Below are 19,147 nucleotides of genomic sequence, written 5' to 3'. Positions count from 1 at the left end.
ATTTCATTCTTTTTATGGCTAAGTAGCATTTCATTGTATGTACACACACACACACACGCGCACACACACACACCCCTTTATCCATTTGTCCATCGGTGGATACTTAGGTTGTTTCCATATCTTGGCTATTGTAAATAATGCTGTAATGAACCTGGGGGTGCGTATATCTTTTTAAATTCGTGTTTTTGTTTTCTCCTGATAGAAACCCAGTAGTGGATCTGCCAGATCATATGGTATTTCTATTTTAAAAATTTTGAGGAAACTCCGTTCTGTTTTCCATAGTGGCTACATTTATTTACATTCCCATGAACAGTGTACAAGGGTTCCTTTTTCTCCATATCCTTGCCAATATTCTTATTTCTTGTCTTTTTGAAAATAGCCACTCCAAAGGGTGTGAGGTGATATCTCATTGTGGTTTTGATTTGTATTTTCTTTCTTTCTTTTTTTTTTAAAGATTTTATTTTTTTATTTGACAGAGATAGAGACAGCCAGCGAGAGAGGGAACACAGGCAGGGGGAGTGGGAGAGGAAGAAGCAGGCTCATAGCGGAAGAGCCTGATGTGGGGCTCGATCCCATAACGCCGGGATCACGCCCTGAGCCGAAGGCAGACGCTTAACCACTGTGCCTCCCAGGCGCCCCTGATTTGTATTTTCTTGATGATGAATGATGTTGAGCATCTTTTCATTGTGTCTGTTGGCCATCTGTATGTCTTCTTCGAAATTGTTTATTCAGATCCTCTGTCCATTTTTTAATTACATTATTTGTTTTTTGTTATTGAGTCCTATGAGTTCTTTATATATTTTGGATATTAACCCATTATTGATACATGATTTGTAAATATCTTCTCCCGTTTAGTAGGTTGCCTTCTCATATTGTTGATGGCTTCTTTCACTGTGTAGAAGCTTTTAATTTGATATAGCCCCATTTGTTTATTTTCACCTTTGTTTCCCTTGCCTTTGGAGTCAGATCCAAAAAAAGATTTTTTTTTTTAAGATTTTATTTATTTATTTGACAGAGATAGAGACAGCCAGCGAGAGAGGGAACACAAGCAGGGTGAGTGGGAGAGGAAGAAGCAGGCTCATAGCGGAGGAGCCTGATGTGGGGCTCGATCCCATAACGTCGGGATCATGCCCTGAGCCGAAGGCAAACGCTTAACCGCTGTGCTGCCCAGGCACCCCCCAAAAAAGATTGTTAAGACTGATGTCAAGGAGCTTATATTTTCTTGTAGGAGTTTTATGGTTTCAGGTCTTTCATTCAAGTTTTTAATCCATTTTGAATTAACTTTTGTGTGTGGTGTAAGATAGTGATCTAGTTTCATTCTTTTGCATGTACCTGTCCAGTTTTCCCAACACCGTTTATTGAAGAGACTGTCCTTTCTCCATTGTATATTCTTCCCTCCTTTGTCATAAATTAATTGACCATATATGCGTATGTTTATTTCCAGGCTCTCTATTCTGTTCCATTGATCTATATGTCTGTGTTTTACATCAGTACTTCACTATTGTGATTACTAGAGCTTTGTAGAATGGTTTGAAGTCAGGAAGCATGATGCCTCCAGCTTTGTTTTTCTTTCTCAAGATTGTTTTGGCAATTCAGGGTCTTTGTGGTACTACATAAATTTAAGAATTATTTGTTCTAGGGGCACCTGGGTGGCTCAGTTGGTTAAGCATTGGACTCTTGGTTTCAGCTCTGGTCATGATCTCATGGGTCATGAGATGAAGCCTGCTTTGGGCTCTGTGCTCAGCGGGGAGTCTGTTTGGGGGTCTCTGCCTCTCCCTCTGCCCCTCCCCCTGCTGGTGTGCGTGAGCATGCACTCTCTCTAAAAAATAAATAAATAAATAAACAAAACAAATAAATATATAAAAAAAGAATTATTTGTTCTAGTTTTGTGGAAAATGCCACTGGTATTTTGATAGGGATTACATTGAATGTGTAGATTGCTTTGGGTACTATGGACATTTTAATAATATTAATTCTTCCAGTACATGAACATGGAATATCTTTCCATTTATGTGTGTTTTCTTTGATTTCTTTCATCAGTGTCTTACACTTTTAATGTATAGGTCTTCACCTTCTTGGTTATATTTATTCCTAGGTGTGATTGCAAATGGGATTGTTTTATTTTTTTTTTAAGTTTTTATTTTAATTTGAGTTAGTTACCATACAGCATTATATTAGTTTCAGGTGTACAGTATAGTGATTCAACACTTCATACAACACCCCGTGGTCATCACAGCAAGTGCCCTCCTTCATCCCCGTCACCTATTTCATCCATAGCCCCTACCCACCTCCCCTCTGGTGACCATCAGTTTGTTCTCTATCTATAGTTGAGAGTCTGTTTCTTGATTTGTCTCCGTCTCTTTTTTCCCTCTGCTTGTTTTGTTTCTTAAATTCTACATATGAATGAAATCATATGGTATTTGTCTTTCTCTAACTTATTTCACTTAGCATTATACTCTCTAGCTCCAGCCATGTTGTTGCAAATGGCAAGATCTCATTCCTTTTTATGGCTGAATAATATTATCTGTGTATATATATATATATGTGTATATATATATATATATATATATATATATATATAGTCCAAATCTTCTTTATCCATTCTTTAGTCTATGGACACGGGCTGCTTCCATATCTTGGCTATTTTAAATAATGCTGCAGTAAACATAGGGGTACACGTATGCCTTGGAATTCGTGTTTTTGTATCCTTTGTGTAAATACCTAGTAGTGTGATTGCTGGATCGTAGGGTAGGTATATTTATAACTTTTTGAGGAACCTCCTACTGTTTTCCACCGTGGCTGCACCAGTTGGCATTCCCACTAACAGTGCACAAGGGTTCCTTTTTCTCCACATCCTCTCCAACACCTGTTGTTTCTTGTGTTGTTGATTTTAGGGGTTTGTTTTCTTGATTTCTCTTTTTTGATAGTTCATTATTAGTATATAGAAATGCAACAGAGTTCTAGATATTAATTTTGTATCCTGCAACTTTACTGAATTAATTTATTAGTCCTAATAATTTTTGCTGGAGTCATCAGGGTTTTCTATATATAGTATTATGTCATCTGTAAATAGTGATAGTTTAACTTCTTCCTTTCCAGTTTAGATGCCTTTTATTTCTTTTTTATTATTATTTTTTGCCTAATTGCTCTGGCTAGGACTTCCTGTACTATTTTGAACAAAAGTGGGGAGAGTGGGCATCCTTGTCTTGTTCCTGATCTTAGAGGAAAAGTTTTCAGCTTTTCATCGTTGAGGATGATATTAGCTGTGGGTTTGTCATATATGGCCTTTATTATGTTAAGGTATGTTCTCTCTATACTCAATTTGTTGACAGGTTTTTTAAATCCGAAATGGATGTTGAATTTTGTAAAATGCTTTTCTGGATCTATCGAGAAGATCCTATGGTTTCTGTCCTTCATTTTGTTAATGTGGAGTATCACGTTGACTGCTTTGCAGATGTTGAACCAGCTTTACATCCTGGACTAAATCGCACTTGATCATGATATATGATCCTTTCTATGTATTGTCGAGGTCGGTTCGCTAATATTTTGTTGATGAGTTTTGCATCTGGGATCATCAAAGATATTGGCCTCTGATTTTCTTTTTTTGTGGTATTCATGACTTTAAAATTCTGAGTGTGCCCATGCGTACATAGGCATGTTTGCCCACATGGGCATACAGCCAGGCTCTGGATGCTCTTTTCTTCCATGTGGCGATAACAGCCAATGCAGAGAAAGCAATGGCTGGGAAAGGACTAGGGTCATCCATTTGAGCTTTTTTTTGGAATTGACCCCTGTCACTTTGCCCTATTCCCTTGCTAGTTTACTCCAGGCACATTGGGGTAAGGATTGGCCAAAAAGGAACCCCTCCCTTGTTGGGGGAGTGAGCAAGGGAAGATCCAATATTCTTTTCCTGGTCCTGAGAGTGTGGGAGTCCCTCCTTTTCATGCACCAGGCAGTGTGGTCACTCCCTGAAGGAGTGTCGGATTTGTATTCTGCCTCTCTCACCATCAGCTGCATTATTTGGAAGCGGTTATTTAAATTCTTTGAACGTTAGTTTCCTCATTTGTAAAGTGGGTCTAAAATAGCTATCTTGAAATGACATTTTAAAAAATTTATTTAGACATTTTTTAAAAATTTACTGGACATCTGGTTTATTCAAACATTAGACCCACTGAAGACAGAATTAACAGAGCTTATGGAGTAGGGAAAAAAAAAAAACCAATGCAGCACCTGCTTCATTCCAATTCAGCACCTGCAAATTTCCTGGGGACAAACTTTCTGCATTCTGTACTACAGTCTCTCCCTAAAGCATCTGCATGTGCTCGATATTGATTAACTTGAACGGGAGATGAGAAACTTTCTGTACGCTCACTCAACTTAGCAAGTAGCATTAGTGGTGCAACTTTCAGAAACATTCTTAGGCACCAGAAACAGTACTGCCTGCAGTGAGGATTTTTGGTAATCAAAGAAAAGAATGTCACGAAATTTAATCTTACAATTAAGAAGGCAAATACACACACCTTTGCCAATGGACTGCTTTACATACCAGGAAAAAGGCCACAATGAAATCTCCTATGAAATTAAAACACTAATTGTTATACTCAACTTGTAATCGATTCTGAAGTTATTTTGTGCAATTAAAAATCAGAGACAAAGAAAACTGATTTAAGCTAAATGGAATTTAGGGAAGAAATGCAGGGCTAATATGGAGTAGTAGCTGCACTTCTTTGGTTAACTCATTAAAAAAATGTCGAACATTTTCAGTCAAATTTTATTAAAAGAAAAAGCCGCAGGTCACCATTACAATTCAAGAACCAAGCCTGCAGATGCACTTGACAATAAAGCACATTTGAGTATGGAGTTAAAAAAGTTTTCCAAAAAACTGTCAAATGTATCCTCTCCAAATACCCGAATAATCACGTCTGCAGGTCTCTTGTTGAGTATTGGGAATCGTAAAGAACTGAAGATCGAAAAGACACTGTTAAGAATTAATGAGATGATGTACTTAAGGTGCATGGTACCGACCTGGCCATATAAATGGGAGCTGTTCCTTCCTTAAAACCCAGGCTCCCCGCGATGGCATTGTGTGTCATTCTAAGTAGGCATTTCTATCGTGAAAGCATTGCTAAACCTGGTCAAGATTTTTCTTCTTTATGAAACTTCGGGGAAAGGAAATGAGCCAGTTTACCAAATAAACTGAAAAAAATAAATCTGGATTTAGCAGCCATAAAGATGGGGGAGTTAAAGGCTAAGCTGGGATGGGACGGAGATACAAATACAGAAGATCTTTTCTTATCTGCAGCATGAACATTGAGCCACCTCTCTGTGGGGGCTGGCAAAAGAGAGAAAGGCTGTGTCCCCTCTTCACGGGGACATCTTTGACATGCCCTCACATTTTCACAGCAGATGAGCAAAACTCTTGCCGAGGAGCTTACTTTGCATTCTTTTAATATTTTAAAAAGTTATTTATTCAATCAACTGCATGGAGAAGGGAGAACATAACATTGTTTACAGCTAAATATCCATAGAATAAAAATACGGAACAAACCACACGCAAAAACCACCTAAACCAAGTCATTGCTGATAAGCTCTTTCTGTATCACTATTTAGACAGGGTTAATTTTAGGTAGCTGCTAGCAAGGTGTGTCTACCATTCCATGTTCTACTTTTTTCCCACTAATTTATATAGACCCTTATTTCTATAGTCTTCACACTTAACATTCCAGGTGGAAATAATCGTATTCATGTTTTATGTCTGTATCACAAGCTATGGGGTTGGGTTTTCACTCTTCAATAGATGTTTGTTCTGTATTCACACTCAATGCTATTGCAGTACAAATTCTCCTCCCCATGTCAAAAGTTCTGATAAAGAGATTTATCGTCTTTTAACAAATCACTCTCTAGAAAGACTGTATTAATACGAATCAGGGCCCCCAGCAATGGATAAGTACACCTGAAAAGGGCTTGTTCTCATCTTCCCCAATGGTGCATTTGTAATTTTCTTTTTTGCTAACTTAGTGAAAGTGAAGTGAGTATCTTGTAGTTGTTTTCATTTTCAATGTTAAAATTATAACGAACGTGAACATTTTCCTGTTTTTTGAAACTGAACTATTTCTATCTCTTTTGTGTGAATTATCTAATCTGGGGCTTGGCAAGCTATGGCCCTTGGGCTAAAGATAGCCACTGCCTGCTTTTAGAAATAGAGTTTTATTGGAACCCAGCCATGCTTGTTTGTTTGCACACTGGCTACTGCTGCTTTTGAGTTACAATGACAGAGTTGAGTAGTTGTAGCAGAGAAAAGGCTAAAATACATATTGTTTGGCCCTTTGCAGAAAAAGGTTTCAGACTCTCATCACATCTCTCAGCTCCTATTCACGCTTGTTCTTCCATACTTTAAGCTCCAGCAATATCAAAGTAGGTCCCCTCCTAGCACGATAATTGTCTTTTCGTGTCTTTACACAGGCTCTTCCCTCTGTCTGGAATTTCCAAACTCCACTCTTCCAGGAAGGTTCATCCTTCCAAACCATCCTTGAAAGGTTCTCACACCATAAAGCAGTCCTTTTTTTTTTTTTATTTTAATGGTTTTTTATTATATTATGTTAGTCACCATACAGTACAACCCTGGTTTCCGATGTAAAGTTCGATGATTCATTACTTGCGTATAACACCCAGTGCACCATGCAATTTGTGCACTTACTACCCATCACCAGTCTATCCCATTCCCCCACCCCCCTCCCCTCTGAGGCCCTCAGTTTGTTTTAATTCCCATTTACAACTCTACTTTTTGTTGGATGATATCGACTGTGTGAAAATCAGGAAAACAATGCCTGGGAAAGCACTTCATAAAACTTCAAGGTGCTTTATAAAAGCAACAACTTCTAATAATAACTGTTGTTATGCTTGCAGCATCAATGCCCATCTTTGTTTCTACTTTTATTTCAAACCATTTACAAGGAGCTTTTTAAACCAAAGCACCCCGGTTGGCTGTCATGGAGCAAGGGATCTGATAATACCTTTTCTATAATCCCTCTTTATTAAATATCAACAACATAGGTGCCTGGACTAGTTATTTTGGCAACACCAGAGGCTAATTCAGATTAATTATTATGTGTCTCATCAATTTTTGAATAATCAGTAGGATGACTCAAACATCAATCAACCAACCAAAGAGCCTAACTCTGTGCTGTCCTTCTGTTTCATCCAGAGAACAAAGGTTGGAATCCTATGGAAACCATAAATATAAAATCCTGAGAAAATAGGCTAAACCAAAAAGTCATTCTGTGTTTTGGTTGCAGGTAATTATGCAAAAGTCAGACAAGAGAATACCTTGGAGAAGAGTTTTATGTATGCCCCCCCCCAAAAGGATCTGAATTAAAACACACATTATAAATCTAAAATGGTGCGTGGAATCTTTGGGAATTCTACTTATCTTTCCAAAGTGTCTACTGCAAGAACACTGAGAACATAGATCTGCACAAATGTATCTATGTATCTCTGTCTGTATCTTTATTATATATCTCTCTAAATAGATAGAGAGGGAGATAGATTTCTTTAGTGGGTCTGCATGCCTCTGAGTGTTCCTCCCCTCCCCTAGGAGTCAAAAATATCTCAAAGAAAATTTTTTCATGAAATATGTATAAAAATTGTAATACAATGTTGCATGTGCGTGTTTGTGTGTGTACTAATTCAGTTTACTAATTTAAGCAATGATCTCCAGTGAATTCAGGAAAGAGCTTAGAGATGTGCTTTGTGAAAAGTTTAATATATGGGCTGGAAGCCACAACGTTCTGGTTCAGATTACACTGAGCGAAAACTGCGGCCGTTGTGAATGCTGAGTTCCAGAGACAAAAGCTCTTAGTTATCACTGCATTTCTGGAGAGGAGGGCGCCAGTTTGTTCACCACTTCCATTAAGGCACAACTTCGTGTTTTAGTGGTGCCTTTCTCTCAGGAAGTACAGTACAGAGTAAGGGCAAAAAAAAGTAAGCAAAGGAGGAAATTTGTTATTGATTTTCATTTCTACTGTGAAATTACGTGAAAGCTCAATGGCTTGTAGCAGTATCAAAGTCAATAAGGTTCCATTTGAGACCACCTTGAAGTTTAATCTCTCCCGGTCCTTTTAAACTTCCTCTGGTATCGGATTCTTTTGTATTTCATTGTCTTTGGTGTTGAGATACTAGAAAGCTTCTTATTCATAACACCACAGAGCGGATTTTGCTAAAAGTAAAACTGAAATATTCCCAGACAACAAAGTTCTACCCCTCCTTTTTGGTTAAAAATCAACATTGCCAAACACCAAACCTGAAAATCCAACGGAAAAAGAGATCAAGAAGGTGAATAGTGGGACTCCTTATTGCAAAGTGATTTTTTTTTTTTTCAGCATTAGGATGTTGTTGGGTTTTGTCGGGGGAGGGGGCTGAACGGCCGAGGGACTAAGTGCAATGCTTTATCCTGTGGGGATAGGGGACGGTCATTTATGTCAGACTCACCATTATGTGTGTGCACATTTTGTTCATAATACTTGCTAACATTTATTGAACATTTACTGCATATTAGGACGCTAAGTCTTTATATGGTTTCTGTTCTGTAGGGAAGCAATCAGTCGCCTGTGTGAAGCTGTTTCTGGGGCAAATGGAGCCATTAAAAAGCGAAAGGTAAATATTGGTGTGATTTTCTTGTTCTCTGTTTCTCTAACTAGGGGAAAGAGAATATCAAAATAGTTGTTAGTTCATTCGACCATAGGAGCTAAAGCGCAGAATGGCCTTTATCAGTTGGCATGACGTCAGAGATGCACTGAAAGTTGGTCTTATCTCTCACATTTTTCTGACTTGCCTGACACTGTCTGAAATGGTGATGCCTTGAGCGACAGAATGGAGAGAGCACCTGGGGTTCAAGTAAAAAAATTTGGGTTCCAGTTCTGGGTGTTTACTTACCTTTGAGCCTGGTATCTCCTCTCTCCAAGACCCCGTTCTTGTTCCTGTAAAGTGAAGTTGAACCAGATGACCAAGTGGTACCTTCCAATTTCAATATTTTATAATGTATCTCTTCTGCATTTTAACATTTTAGAATTTTTAGACATCTTGGCCTATTTTCAAATGGAAACGTGGGTGCTGGTAGAGGTGAGATAATAACACACGGGTACAAGGAACTTTTCATGCTGAAAGAAAGCAAAAGATTTGATGTTACATAGACTTCGATTTAAATCCTGACTCTGCTACCTACTGTGTGATCTTGGACAAGTCCTCTCACCTTTTGGATCTTTGGTTTCCCCATCTGTAAAATGGGGGAAAAGAACACGTACTTTATAGAGTTGTGTAGAATTAAATGAAATGGTGTCTACACAGTATCTGGCGTATACTATGCTTTCAACGGCCATGGTAGTTGGTATTATTACTATTTAGTTATCAACCCTAGAACGTTTAGTTGTTTTGGAATGTCCAAAGGGGAGGTGCAAAGGGCCTTAAGATAACTGTGTGAATCATGGAATTGTAGATTGTTTAAGAGAGAAGGAATTTTTAGAGATCTTCCAGTCCAACCCTCCCATTTTGCCAGTTAATATATATCTGCTGCTTCAGAGGAGATCTGCCTTGGGTCACTCAGATGATGTCAGTGAGAGCCAGCTATAGAAGCCAGGTCTTCAGATGTCCAGCTGTGTTTTATTTCCAAACCACCCTGCCTCGTTCTTTATTATTCTTCATTATTTTGCATAGGGCTGAAGCCAGTGTCACCCAGAGTGACTCACACGAGCCACATGGCATGGAAAAACACTGATACATGGCCTTTGAATTCTATTAGAACTCCCTATTTACTAGTTTCTTTGACAAAACCCGTGGCCCCAAGTAGCCTCTGGCCTCCTCCTGCCTCTTGTAACTTCTGCAAATGAGATGCTTTTCCTGGATGATCCCAGCAAACAGGCTCACTCATTTAAGACTTTCTCATTTCAAAATAGGGAGTTCACACCCCAAACAAAACAAAACAAAACAAAACAAAACAAAACAAAACAAAACAAAACGAGGTTATCATCTTTCCAGGAAGTACACATGGAAAGAAAAAAAATACTGAGTTCATTTCCTTTGATGGCTAGCATTTATTGCATACTTAATACATGCCAGGGACCCTTTATGCACTACATATCTTTACACTCTTTTTCCTTCGAATTTAAAAAATTATGGTAAAATATGCATAACATAAAATTTTAACCATTTTAACCATTTTTAAGCATACACCTCAGTGATATTACGTACACTCACATCGTGGTGCAACCATCGCCCCTATCTATCCGCGTAACTCTTTTCATCTTGTAAAACTGAAACTCGATACACGTGAATCAGTGACTTCCCATTCCCGCACTTCTGCAGCCCTGACAGCCACAGTTCTGCTTTCTGTCTCTAAGATTTCGACTCCTCTAAGTACCTCCTCGAAGGGGAACCATACAGTATGTGTCTCTTTGTGACTGGATTATTTCACTTCAGATAATGTCCTCGAGATGCATCCATGCCGTAGCATGCGTCAGAATTTCCTCCCACGCTCTCTTCGGCAGCACATGTGCCAAATTGGAACGATACAGAGAAGATTAGCATGGCCCCTGGCCAAGGATAACATGCAAATTTGTGAAGCGTTCCATATTTTTGTAGCTGGGTGGTGGGCATTAAAGAGGGCCCGTGAAGTAATGAGCACTGGATGTCGTACACAAGTGATAAATTCTACCTCTGAAACTAATAGTACAGTATATGTTAATTAAATTGAATTTAAATTTAAAAAAATACTTTCCTCCCTTTTTAAGGCTGAATAATATTCCATCGTATGTGTGTACCACATTTTGCTTATCCATTCATCTGTTGATGGATACTTGGGTTGTTTCCATGTTTTAGCTATTGTGAATAATGCTGCTTGAACATGGATATAAAACTTTTTTTTTAAAAGATTTTATTTATTTATTCGACAGGATAGAGACAGCCAGCAAGAGACACAAGCAGGGGGAGGGGGAGAGGAAGAAGCAGGCTCATAGCGGAGGAGCCTGATGTGGGGCTCGATCCCATAACGCCGGGATGACGCCCTGAGCCGAAGGCAGACGCTTAACCGCTGTGCCACCCAGGCGCCCCCGGATATACAACTATCTATTCAAGTCCCTGCTTTCAGTTCTTTGGGGTATATAACAAGTGCTAGATTTGCTGGATCATATGGTAATACTAGTTTTGAGTTTTTGAGGACCTGGGAACTACTCTACGGTCTTCCATAGCAGTTGTACTATGGTACATTCCTACCAGTAGTGCACAGGATTTCTATTTCTCCAGGTACTTTCCAACACTGGTTATTTTCTAGTGTTGTTGTTTCTGGTTTTGTTTTCTACTAGTTATAGTTCTATCTAGATTTTCTATTTCTTCATGGCTAAGTTTTGGTAGGTTTAATATTTCTAGGAATTTGTCTATTTTATCTAGGCAATCCCGTTTGTTAATGTGCAGTTGTTCATAGCATTCCCTTGTAATCCTTTTGTTTCCATTGACTTGGTAATTACATCCCCACCTCACTTTTGTTCCTGATATTAGCGATTTGAATCTTCTTTCTTTTTTTCTTAGTCCAGCTAGCTAAGCAATTTTGTTGATCTTTTTGAAGAACTAACTTTTGGTTTCATTGATTTTCTCTATTGTTTTTCTAGCCTCTGTGTCATCGATCTCTGCTCTAATCTATTATTTTCTTCCTTCTACTAGCTTTGGGTTTAATTTGCTCTTGTTTTGAATTCCTTAAGTTGTAAAGCTATGTTCTTGATTTGAGAACTTTCTTCTTTTTTAATGTATGTATTTATAGTTATAAATTCCTCCCTTAGCACCGCTTTCACTGTGTCCCATACGTTTGGTATGTGTGTTTTTCATACTTTTTTTTAATGATTACAAAAAAAATCTAGACAGCAACTCTTTCTTTTTTTAGACGTCTGGTGTTCAGAGGGACTGGAGAGTTCAGGTGGCCCAAACTCTCATGGGAACTCCTTTTATATAAAGCAGACCCCTACTCTCAGCACTTGGGGAGAAGGGAATGTATCAGAAAAGTTCTGAAGGCTCAGATTTCACTACTTACTAAAAAATTTGTGGCATTCCATTTTTAAAAACTTTTCATTAAAAAAAAGAAGCATTCCATCTCATGCGTTTTGTGTGAACTAAAATAGAGAGGAAGAGCATGTGTTTTGACCCATTTTCAACACTTAAAAAGATTAATATTATTCTGTAACAATATCCTTTACTTAGAGTGTTGTTTTGCTCTTTTTAAAGCCTCCAGTTAAGTTCCTATCAACAGTTCTTGGCAAAAGTAATCTTCAGTTTTCGGGAATGAATATTAAACTGACCATCTCAACATGCAGCCTCACATTGATGAATATTGACAACCAACAGGTAAGATCATGATTATCATTGATAGTTTAACAAGTATCATGTATTTTTCTAGAAGAGTCTGAGCATAATAAAGAAAATAAAGTTTCAGACAGAGTGAGCTTAGACAGAGTGAGCCTAAAATTTAATAAGGCACAAGGGAAAAAAAATCTGCCAAGCATTTATGCATAACAATAATTAGAACAACAGTATTATTAACCCATCCCTGGCATTTAACTCTTGCATACTTGCCTCTACCTAATTGGGTTTGTAATAGGGACTAAGGTGCAAATACCACTGTAAAGACCATTTGGCAAATCATATTCTTTTTTTTCTTTTTAAGATTTTTTTAAATTTATTCGACAGAGAGATAGAGACAGCCAGCCAGAGAGGGAACACAAGCAGGGGGAGTGGGAGAGGAAGAAGCAGGCTTCCAGCGGAGAAGCCTGATGTGGGGCTCGATCCCATAACGCCGGGATCACGCCCTGAGCCGAAGGCAGACGCTTAACGACTGTGCTACCCAGGCGCCCCGGCAAATCATATTCTTGAGTCAGTTGTTTGTTACTTTCCACCAGTGCTCGCCAAAAGGAAAGCAATTCCATTTTCAGAACTAACAGACTGTGTGTTGGATGGGGGTGCAAATGAAGGACGTGGGGGGTAGGGTAATGTTAGGGTTAATATTCTAGGGAACTGAAATTAAAGCATAAAACATTTTCTTCCGACTCTTAAGGTTGAAATGCTTCGTAAAATGTTATTACATAAACACAGTTTTTTTTCTTCTTTGATGATTTATGATGCCATGGTATGCCTGTCTCATTGTGAACCTTATTTCTCAAAGAACAGCATCACTGAAGCAAATATAGACGATATATAGGCACTGGACTAAATGTGTGCTTTCAACTAGGGCACTGTTTGACTTGCTTTCTATTTTTTAAGCTAAATTCCTTTTATCAGGTTATATATGTGTGTTAGAGTCTAATTTTTCTTGGTCTAATATGTTGTGATTCAAGGTTCTTAACATTTAAGGTTTTACTCTATGGAGTACTGTTGATCAGGGACTCATGGAAGGTTGAATGTGTAGTTGGCTGTGATAAAACACCATGGGGCTTTGAGATCACACATCGGTTGAAATCCTGGCTCTGCCACTAACAAGCAATTTTCCTAATTAGTGAAATGAGATTATAGTACAGATTCACAGAGTTTCTGAAAGGATGGATTTAGCAATAGTATGTCTCGTTGGGCTATTTAGAGGATTAAGTAAGATCATCAATGTAAATAACTTAGCACGGTGCACTACCCATTATTATTATTTACTCAAACATTTTTCCTATTTCCTTGACACCTTTTCATAAACTCAGTACTTAACTGGGAAAGCATATTTTAAAACATAAAATTATAAAATTTTCAGTAACGTATAAATATGATTTTATACATTTTTGACTCCGATGTTTTTGCCAAAAAATTCACTTGCAGTTTTGAGGGCTGCTTTATTTTCTAAGTTCAAAAGCAGAATAAAATACGTTGCTTCCACAGTAGTAAAAACCTCCATAGAGGAAAATGCTTAATATGAAACAGTTCAAAATAAATTCCTGTCTAGCTGGGCCCTTATTGGTTATCCGAGAGAGGGGATACCATTGGTATCATGACAGCAGATCATTTGAGGCTGTCCTTGGAAGGCGCAGCAGATCTAGGTGGAAGGCAAAAACGATCATTCAGTCTTTCAGATGCTTTGCCAGTAAGACATTTGTGAATGTAAAATTTATTTTTAGTTTTCACCCATGTGTATGGTACCGGGGGTGCTTATTGCCTTGAGCTGTGAGATCTCATTGGGTACAGAAGCACTTGAATTATCTCAGAATTTTGTAGGGGAGGAAGAGGAGGCAAATCTATAGCCATCATGGTGATGGCCTTATGTGCAGAATGTAACGAGCATTTAAAAATAAGTTTTTTTCTGAAGGAGTGGGGAATTTAGGAAGAATAGGGCTGTGGTGTATGTGGTAGGGGGCACAGGCTAGTCTCATTTCTTTCTCTTCTACTACAATTTTTCCGGGCTACTGCAATTAGAGGGGGTATTGTCACATGCCCTTTATCTTTCTGGAAGAATAGAAGTGGGGACAGTGGGCATGGGTGGCTTCCACTACCAGTAGTTAGAGCAATGAGTGCCTCTGGAAGTGAGACATCTTTTCTGCACTGGTGGCATGAAATGGGAATGTGTTCAGCCCACTGCTGGAGTGAGGACCAAATTTAGGATCTCATCGACCTCACACCCAGTGCTGATTTTTAAGAATAATTTTGAACCATTCTGCAGGCCTAGGGGAAATGGCTTGGGGGGGGGGCATAAAAAAGATGTGTGACTGTGGATGCTTCTCTCAAGAAACTTTATAAATCCCATCAAAAGGGCAAGTAAAATGTTCAAGGGATGAAGGTAGCAGAGAAGCGACCTTATATAGATGTACATGAGAAATTATTTACTAATTAAATTCTCCTTAAAGAAAGCTACCCTTTGAAGTTCTAAGATAAAAACCCGGAAACATTAATACTTCCCCTCCCCCCTCAACTTCTAAGATATACTTTGGACTGAAAACATAAACAAGTTCAAGTTTATAAATACATTCATAGATGACAGAGTATTTATGGGTCAGATGGTTCACATTCATCTTCAGTCACTGAGAACAACTTCAGGAATATAACCATTCACTCCCAGAAAACGTCTCAGAGAACCTCAGAGGCAGAAAATAAAATCATATTAAACATGTAATGCTTGCAATTTTTAAAACTTACCATATTTTGGGATGGAAAATACATTTTGGAAAAGCAAGTTTTAGGGAAAAATTCAAGCAACAGACTTACTTGACATACTTTAACATGGTAGGGACTTAAGTAAAAATGTCAGGCTCAGGAGCTCCCGCTCCCACTAGTCTTTACTCCTATCTACAATCCTACCACCAACTCTAACAGCTAGTGAAATGTTACTGAGAAGGGTAATAAAGAGATAAAGAAGGTAAAACAGGCAGAAAATGGCGACATCCTTTAGACCATCCTTTAGTCTCTATGAAGAGAGGCCAGGCAGATAGTACTTACTGTCCAGGCACAAGGAAAACAATGGTGCAAGCATAATGATACATGGTGAGTGCCACTTGGCCTCCATCTTGGGGAAACAACACTGGGAAACATGGCAGTACAATACCTTCCCTATGTAAAGGGAAACTGGATGCTTTTTCCCACATAACTGTAGGTCAAAGGCAGCCAGATCTTCAACTTTGGGGGGGGGGGTGGAAATCTGGGTTTTGCTGCTGTCTCTGGATTATGAGATGTTGGTCTTTAATTAAGAGTTAAAATTTTAAACATGAGCCAAACAAAATATATCCGTGTCCTTAGGGCAGCCAATGTAGGACAATCTGATCTAAGCAAAAATTTATTATATGCATAGATCCAGAAAACTGCCCCCCCCCCAATCACCCTACATACTCAAGCTTTTTAAAGTTCCCTCTTCCATACCACATCCCCACCCTCTCCCCTGTTCACAAAATAAGGACCAGAATCTCTCTAGAACTCCTTTCTTTAGTTCCCATTAACCCAGATTTGAACCAAGTAGGCTGGTTCCAATATGTGTTAACTTCAACCTTTAAGATATGAGTGATTTTACACTTTTAAAGGGGGTGTTAAAATGCTACCATGTTCTATCTTCAGTAAATACAAACAAGTATTAATTTCAGTGATCTCTCAGATTACTGCCTATTTTTCCAAGACCAATGAGCCAACCATCAAGAAGGGTCCATTGTGGAGTCCAGGTCTTTCTCCCCAAAACGAGCCTTCCAACCCAACAGGGAGTGGTTTTCTTTTGCTCTCCTCTTGCTCTCTACTCAGTCCCGAGGAGGAACCTAATCACACTTTCTGGTTTGAAGACCAGTTTTTTCTATTTCCTGACATCTTTATCTGGAGGTACATGCAACTGGTCAGTTACTGGTGTCCTGGCATCCTACGCCCCACCCCCAAATTCAGTTAATTCACATCATACAAGCAATTATCTATGCAGACTCATCTAGCTGCAGCTATAAGCTGTTTGAAAATGCAGTGGAAGTGAGGCATGGGAGAGGCAGGAATTAAGATGGTTAAGTGCTAATATCTCGCCTCCTATTATTTCCCCATCTATCCTCCTCCTCACCAAGCTACTATTTAGTTATGATTACCGTTGTCAGTCCTCTACTTTACAGAAAAGAACCTCCCTCCCTAAACTAACAGACGAGATGACTGTAACATAAATAAGGCTGAATTGTGGTGTATTGGATGTGTCCTTTACTGCCCTAAGGAGCAGATGGTACCTTTTTATTGATCATCAGACCTACAGATACACTGTTTTACTGGGCATAGCTTTCCGACATTATTATTTTTATACAATTTCAGAATCTTAGTAACCACAGCAACATTCTCACTAATAGGACAGGTTTTCTCAGGCTGCCAAATTCTTTTACAGGAACTTGCTGAGTTTAATATACACAAGTTAATTTATAAATCAGGTATTTGAAGGTGGAGCACCTTCCCTTATAAATAGTGGTTAAATTTAAATCATAAAGTGGTTTCGATAGTAAGATAAAATAGTGCAATACAACAAAAAGTAGTGTTTAGATAAAGTATGTGAACAATACTATTGGCCAAACAAAATACACAGAACAAGAAACTTTATTATCTTGAATGCTGGTGCATAACCAATAACAAGCTTAATTAGAGGAGGAGACAGAGGGAAACTTCAGATACTGAGGTGGATTTCTGGGCAGGTTTAAAACTTTTAAAGGTTGAGGGCATAATTGTTCAGTCTTTTTTTAGATGTAGGGCTTTCCTTTTACTTGACATTTTCACTTTAACAGTTCCGATGTTATGAAGTTCAACCAAAGTCTTTCACCTGTAAAGTTAAACGAAAAACAGAGCAAGTAAAACAATTTCTCTAGTGGGTAAGAGTATTGGAAATAGTTTGTTTACTTTCACACACACTTTAATGTCTAAATTTGAAATTTTATTATGGATGTCTTAATTTTTGCGTTTTAAAAATGGTAAGACAACTAATTTTCTTGAATTATAGATCACAGTAGCTTTATAAATGATCGAGATACATATACAAACAAAATTTCATATGCTCTAGAAACGTATTTTGAGATACAGCACACGAGATACATCTTTCTTTTTGGGTTTGCTTATCTTTTGGGGATACTTAAGAATACCCAATTTATTTTACTCTAAACATTTAGCCTTTGATCACTGGCTTGAATAGACCACAAAGTGGAATCTTCAGAGTTCTTTCAGTAGGCTTTCAGTCCAAATGATTCTGATATCTTGTGTCCTCAATTGGATGTATTAGTTACATTTTCTCATGTAACTTGTCTTGTACTGGTAGTCTGTCTTGGTCATAACTTATTCTTGCAAAACCATTCCTTACAGTGAAATGTGAAAGGTATTTTCCCCAATGCAAGGAAAATAATCTGGATCGATAACAAAGTCAAAGCCACAGGTGTTTCAGGAACATTCCTGAAAACAGATTTCCGATTTCCACAGTCCTAAGATGTTTTTTCTTCTTAACAATTCTTTTTCATAACTGTGCAGTCACTGCCCTATTCTATTCTGCAAAACAACAAAAATTTTTTTTTGAAGATCAAATTTTTCATTGGCACGGTAAGATCTGGAATGAACCCCAAAGACAGTGGAATGTTGGGTCTCTCCTCAAGTAGTTTCCTCCTCTTCTAACAGCATTTAATTACTCTCTATCAATAATCTCATCACAGCCGAGTTCTTCGGTCAGGCGATTGACAACCATAAGTGAAAAAAGCTCTTCGATAAAAGCCAACTGATCAAACGGGGTCTTCTCATAATGCATTTGAAACCCGCCATCCAGGGCTGCTTCCCTTGCTCTGGATGTTCTCAGAAACATCTTGTTGGCTTCTTCAAGGGCCGCTGATACTCTGTAGCCTGCCCCACTCAGCTGCTCCTCTTCCGGATAATCATAGTCGTCCTCCCAGTCATCAAATTCCTCGCCCTCGTCCTCGCTCTCGAAGTCTGGGCCCGCGAGCTGGCCTGGCTGCTCCCCAGGGTTGGGCCGGTTAGCAAGGCCTCGTTCCCCCTGCGGCTCCGCCATTGGCTGGGCCGCCTCCTCCTCCATTGGGCCTTCCTCCTCGAGCTGTGGCGGGGCCCCGTTGCGGGAGGGATTCAGGGATGGCTCCCGGCTCCCGCTGCCTACCTCCATCTGTGGAAGGTCACCCTCGCCAGGCATCACATCCATCTGCAGGTCATTGCTTTCTTCATAGAGCTCGGACAGCTCGTTCATTTCCGACATTGTACAAGCAGCTCAACCTCTCGCAAGACGTTTTTGCAAAATCGGAGCTACGCGGCTGAGCGGTTCTGCGCGTGCGCAAACGGCGTGCGCTTGCGTGACCCTGTGCGTTTGCGCGACCCCCAAACACCGCCTCCGGTTTGGCGTCCCCCTCGGGCGGGAGCTGCTCACTTTGCCGCAGGCACCTGTGGTCCGGGTTTCGGTCCTTTCAAACTCCGTAGCTAGGCACTGCGTTTAAGAGAGTTACTTAATCTCCACTTTGCTTAACCGTTCCGCTGTTTATGATGCTGTAAACTTGAAAATACTTTACTTGGCCTCTGTAACAACGTTTAATCCCACTCCCCGCTCCTTCCCCCTCCCGCTCTCTCCTCCCGCTCCTCATCCTCCCACCCCAGGCAATCGCGTTTGTTCCAGGGTTTTAAGTACCTTTTATCTATGCTCTTAGGACTTCTAAATCCACACCTCCAAATC

General features: G+C 39.2%; 2 protein-coding genes and 1 non-coding gene across 3 annotated transcripts in view; 2 read left to right on the top strand and 1 right to left on the bottom strand.

Moving 5' to 3' along the window:
• The window catches only part of SHC4 (SHC adaptor protein 4), a 138,449-nt gene that overhangs the window by 60,676 nt on the left and 58,626 nt on the right, over positions 1-19,147 (top strand). Inside the window, exons 3-4 of the mRNA XM_026518439.4 lie at positions 8,589-8,652; positions 12,262-12,381. Of these exons, the coding sequence (XP_026374224.1) occupies positions 8,589-8,652; positions 12,262-12,381 (184 nt within the window). The remainder of the gene's footprint in view (positions 1-8,588; positions 8,653-12,261; positions 12,382-19,147) is intronic.
• On the top strand, positions 10,525-10,628 carry LOC113269762 (U6 spliceosomal RNA). Its single transcript, XR_003321572.2, has one exon. It is a non-coding gene; the product is annotated as a U6 spliceosomal RNA (small nuclear RNA).
• Positions 17,020-18,867, bottom strand: EID1 (EP300 interacting inhibitor of differentiation 1). The gene has a single exon (XM_026518438.4). It carries the CDS (start codon positions 18,677-18,679, stop codon positions 18,104-18,106), a length of 576 nt encoding a protein of 191 aa, XP_026374223.2. The 5' UTR covers positions 18,680-18,867; the 3' UTR covers positions 17,020-18,103.

The sequence above is a fragment of the Ursus arctos genome, unplaced genomic scaffold (genome assembly GCF_023065955.2).
Source record: "Ursus arctos isolate Adak ecotype North America unplaced genomic scaffold, UrsArc2.0 scaffold_36, whole genome shotgun sequence".
Lineage (NCBI taxonomy): Eukaryota > Metazoa > Chordata > Mammalia > Carnivora > Ursidae > Ursus > Ursus arctos.
This window is presented reverse-complemented; position numbering and strand designations above follow the sequence as displayed.

What these genes read in the sequence shown, in the direction of transcription:
- EID1 (XM_026518438.4), bottom strand. Translation starts at nt 18,679, where the DNA reads ATGTCGGAAATGAACGAGCTGTCCGAGCTCTATGAAGAAAGCAATGAC.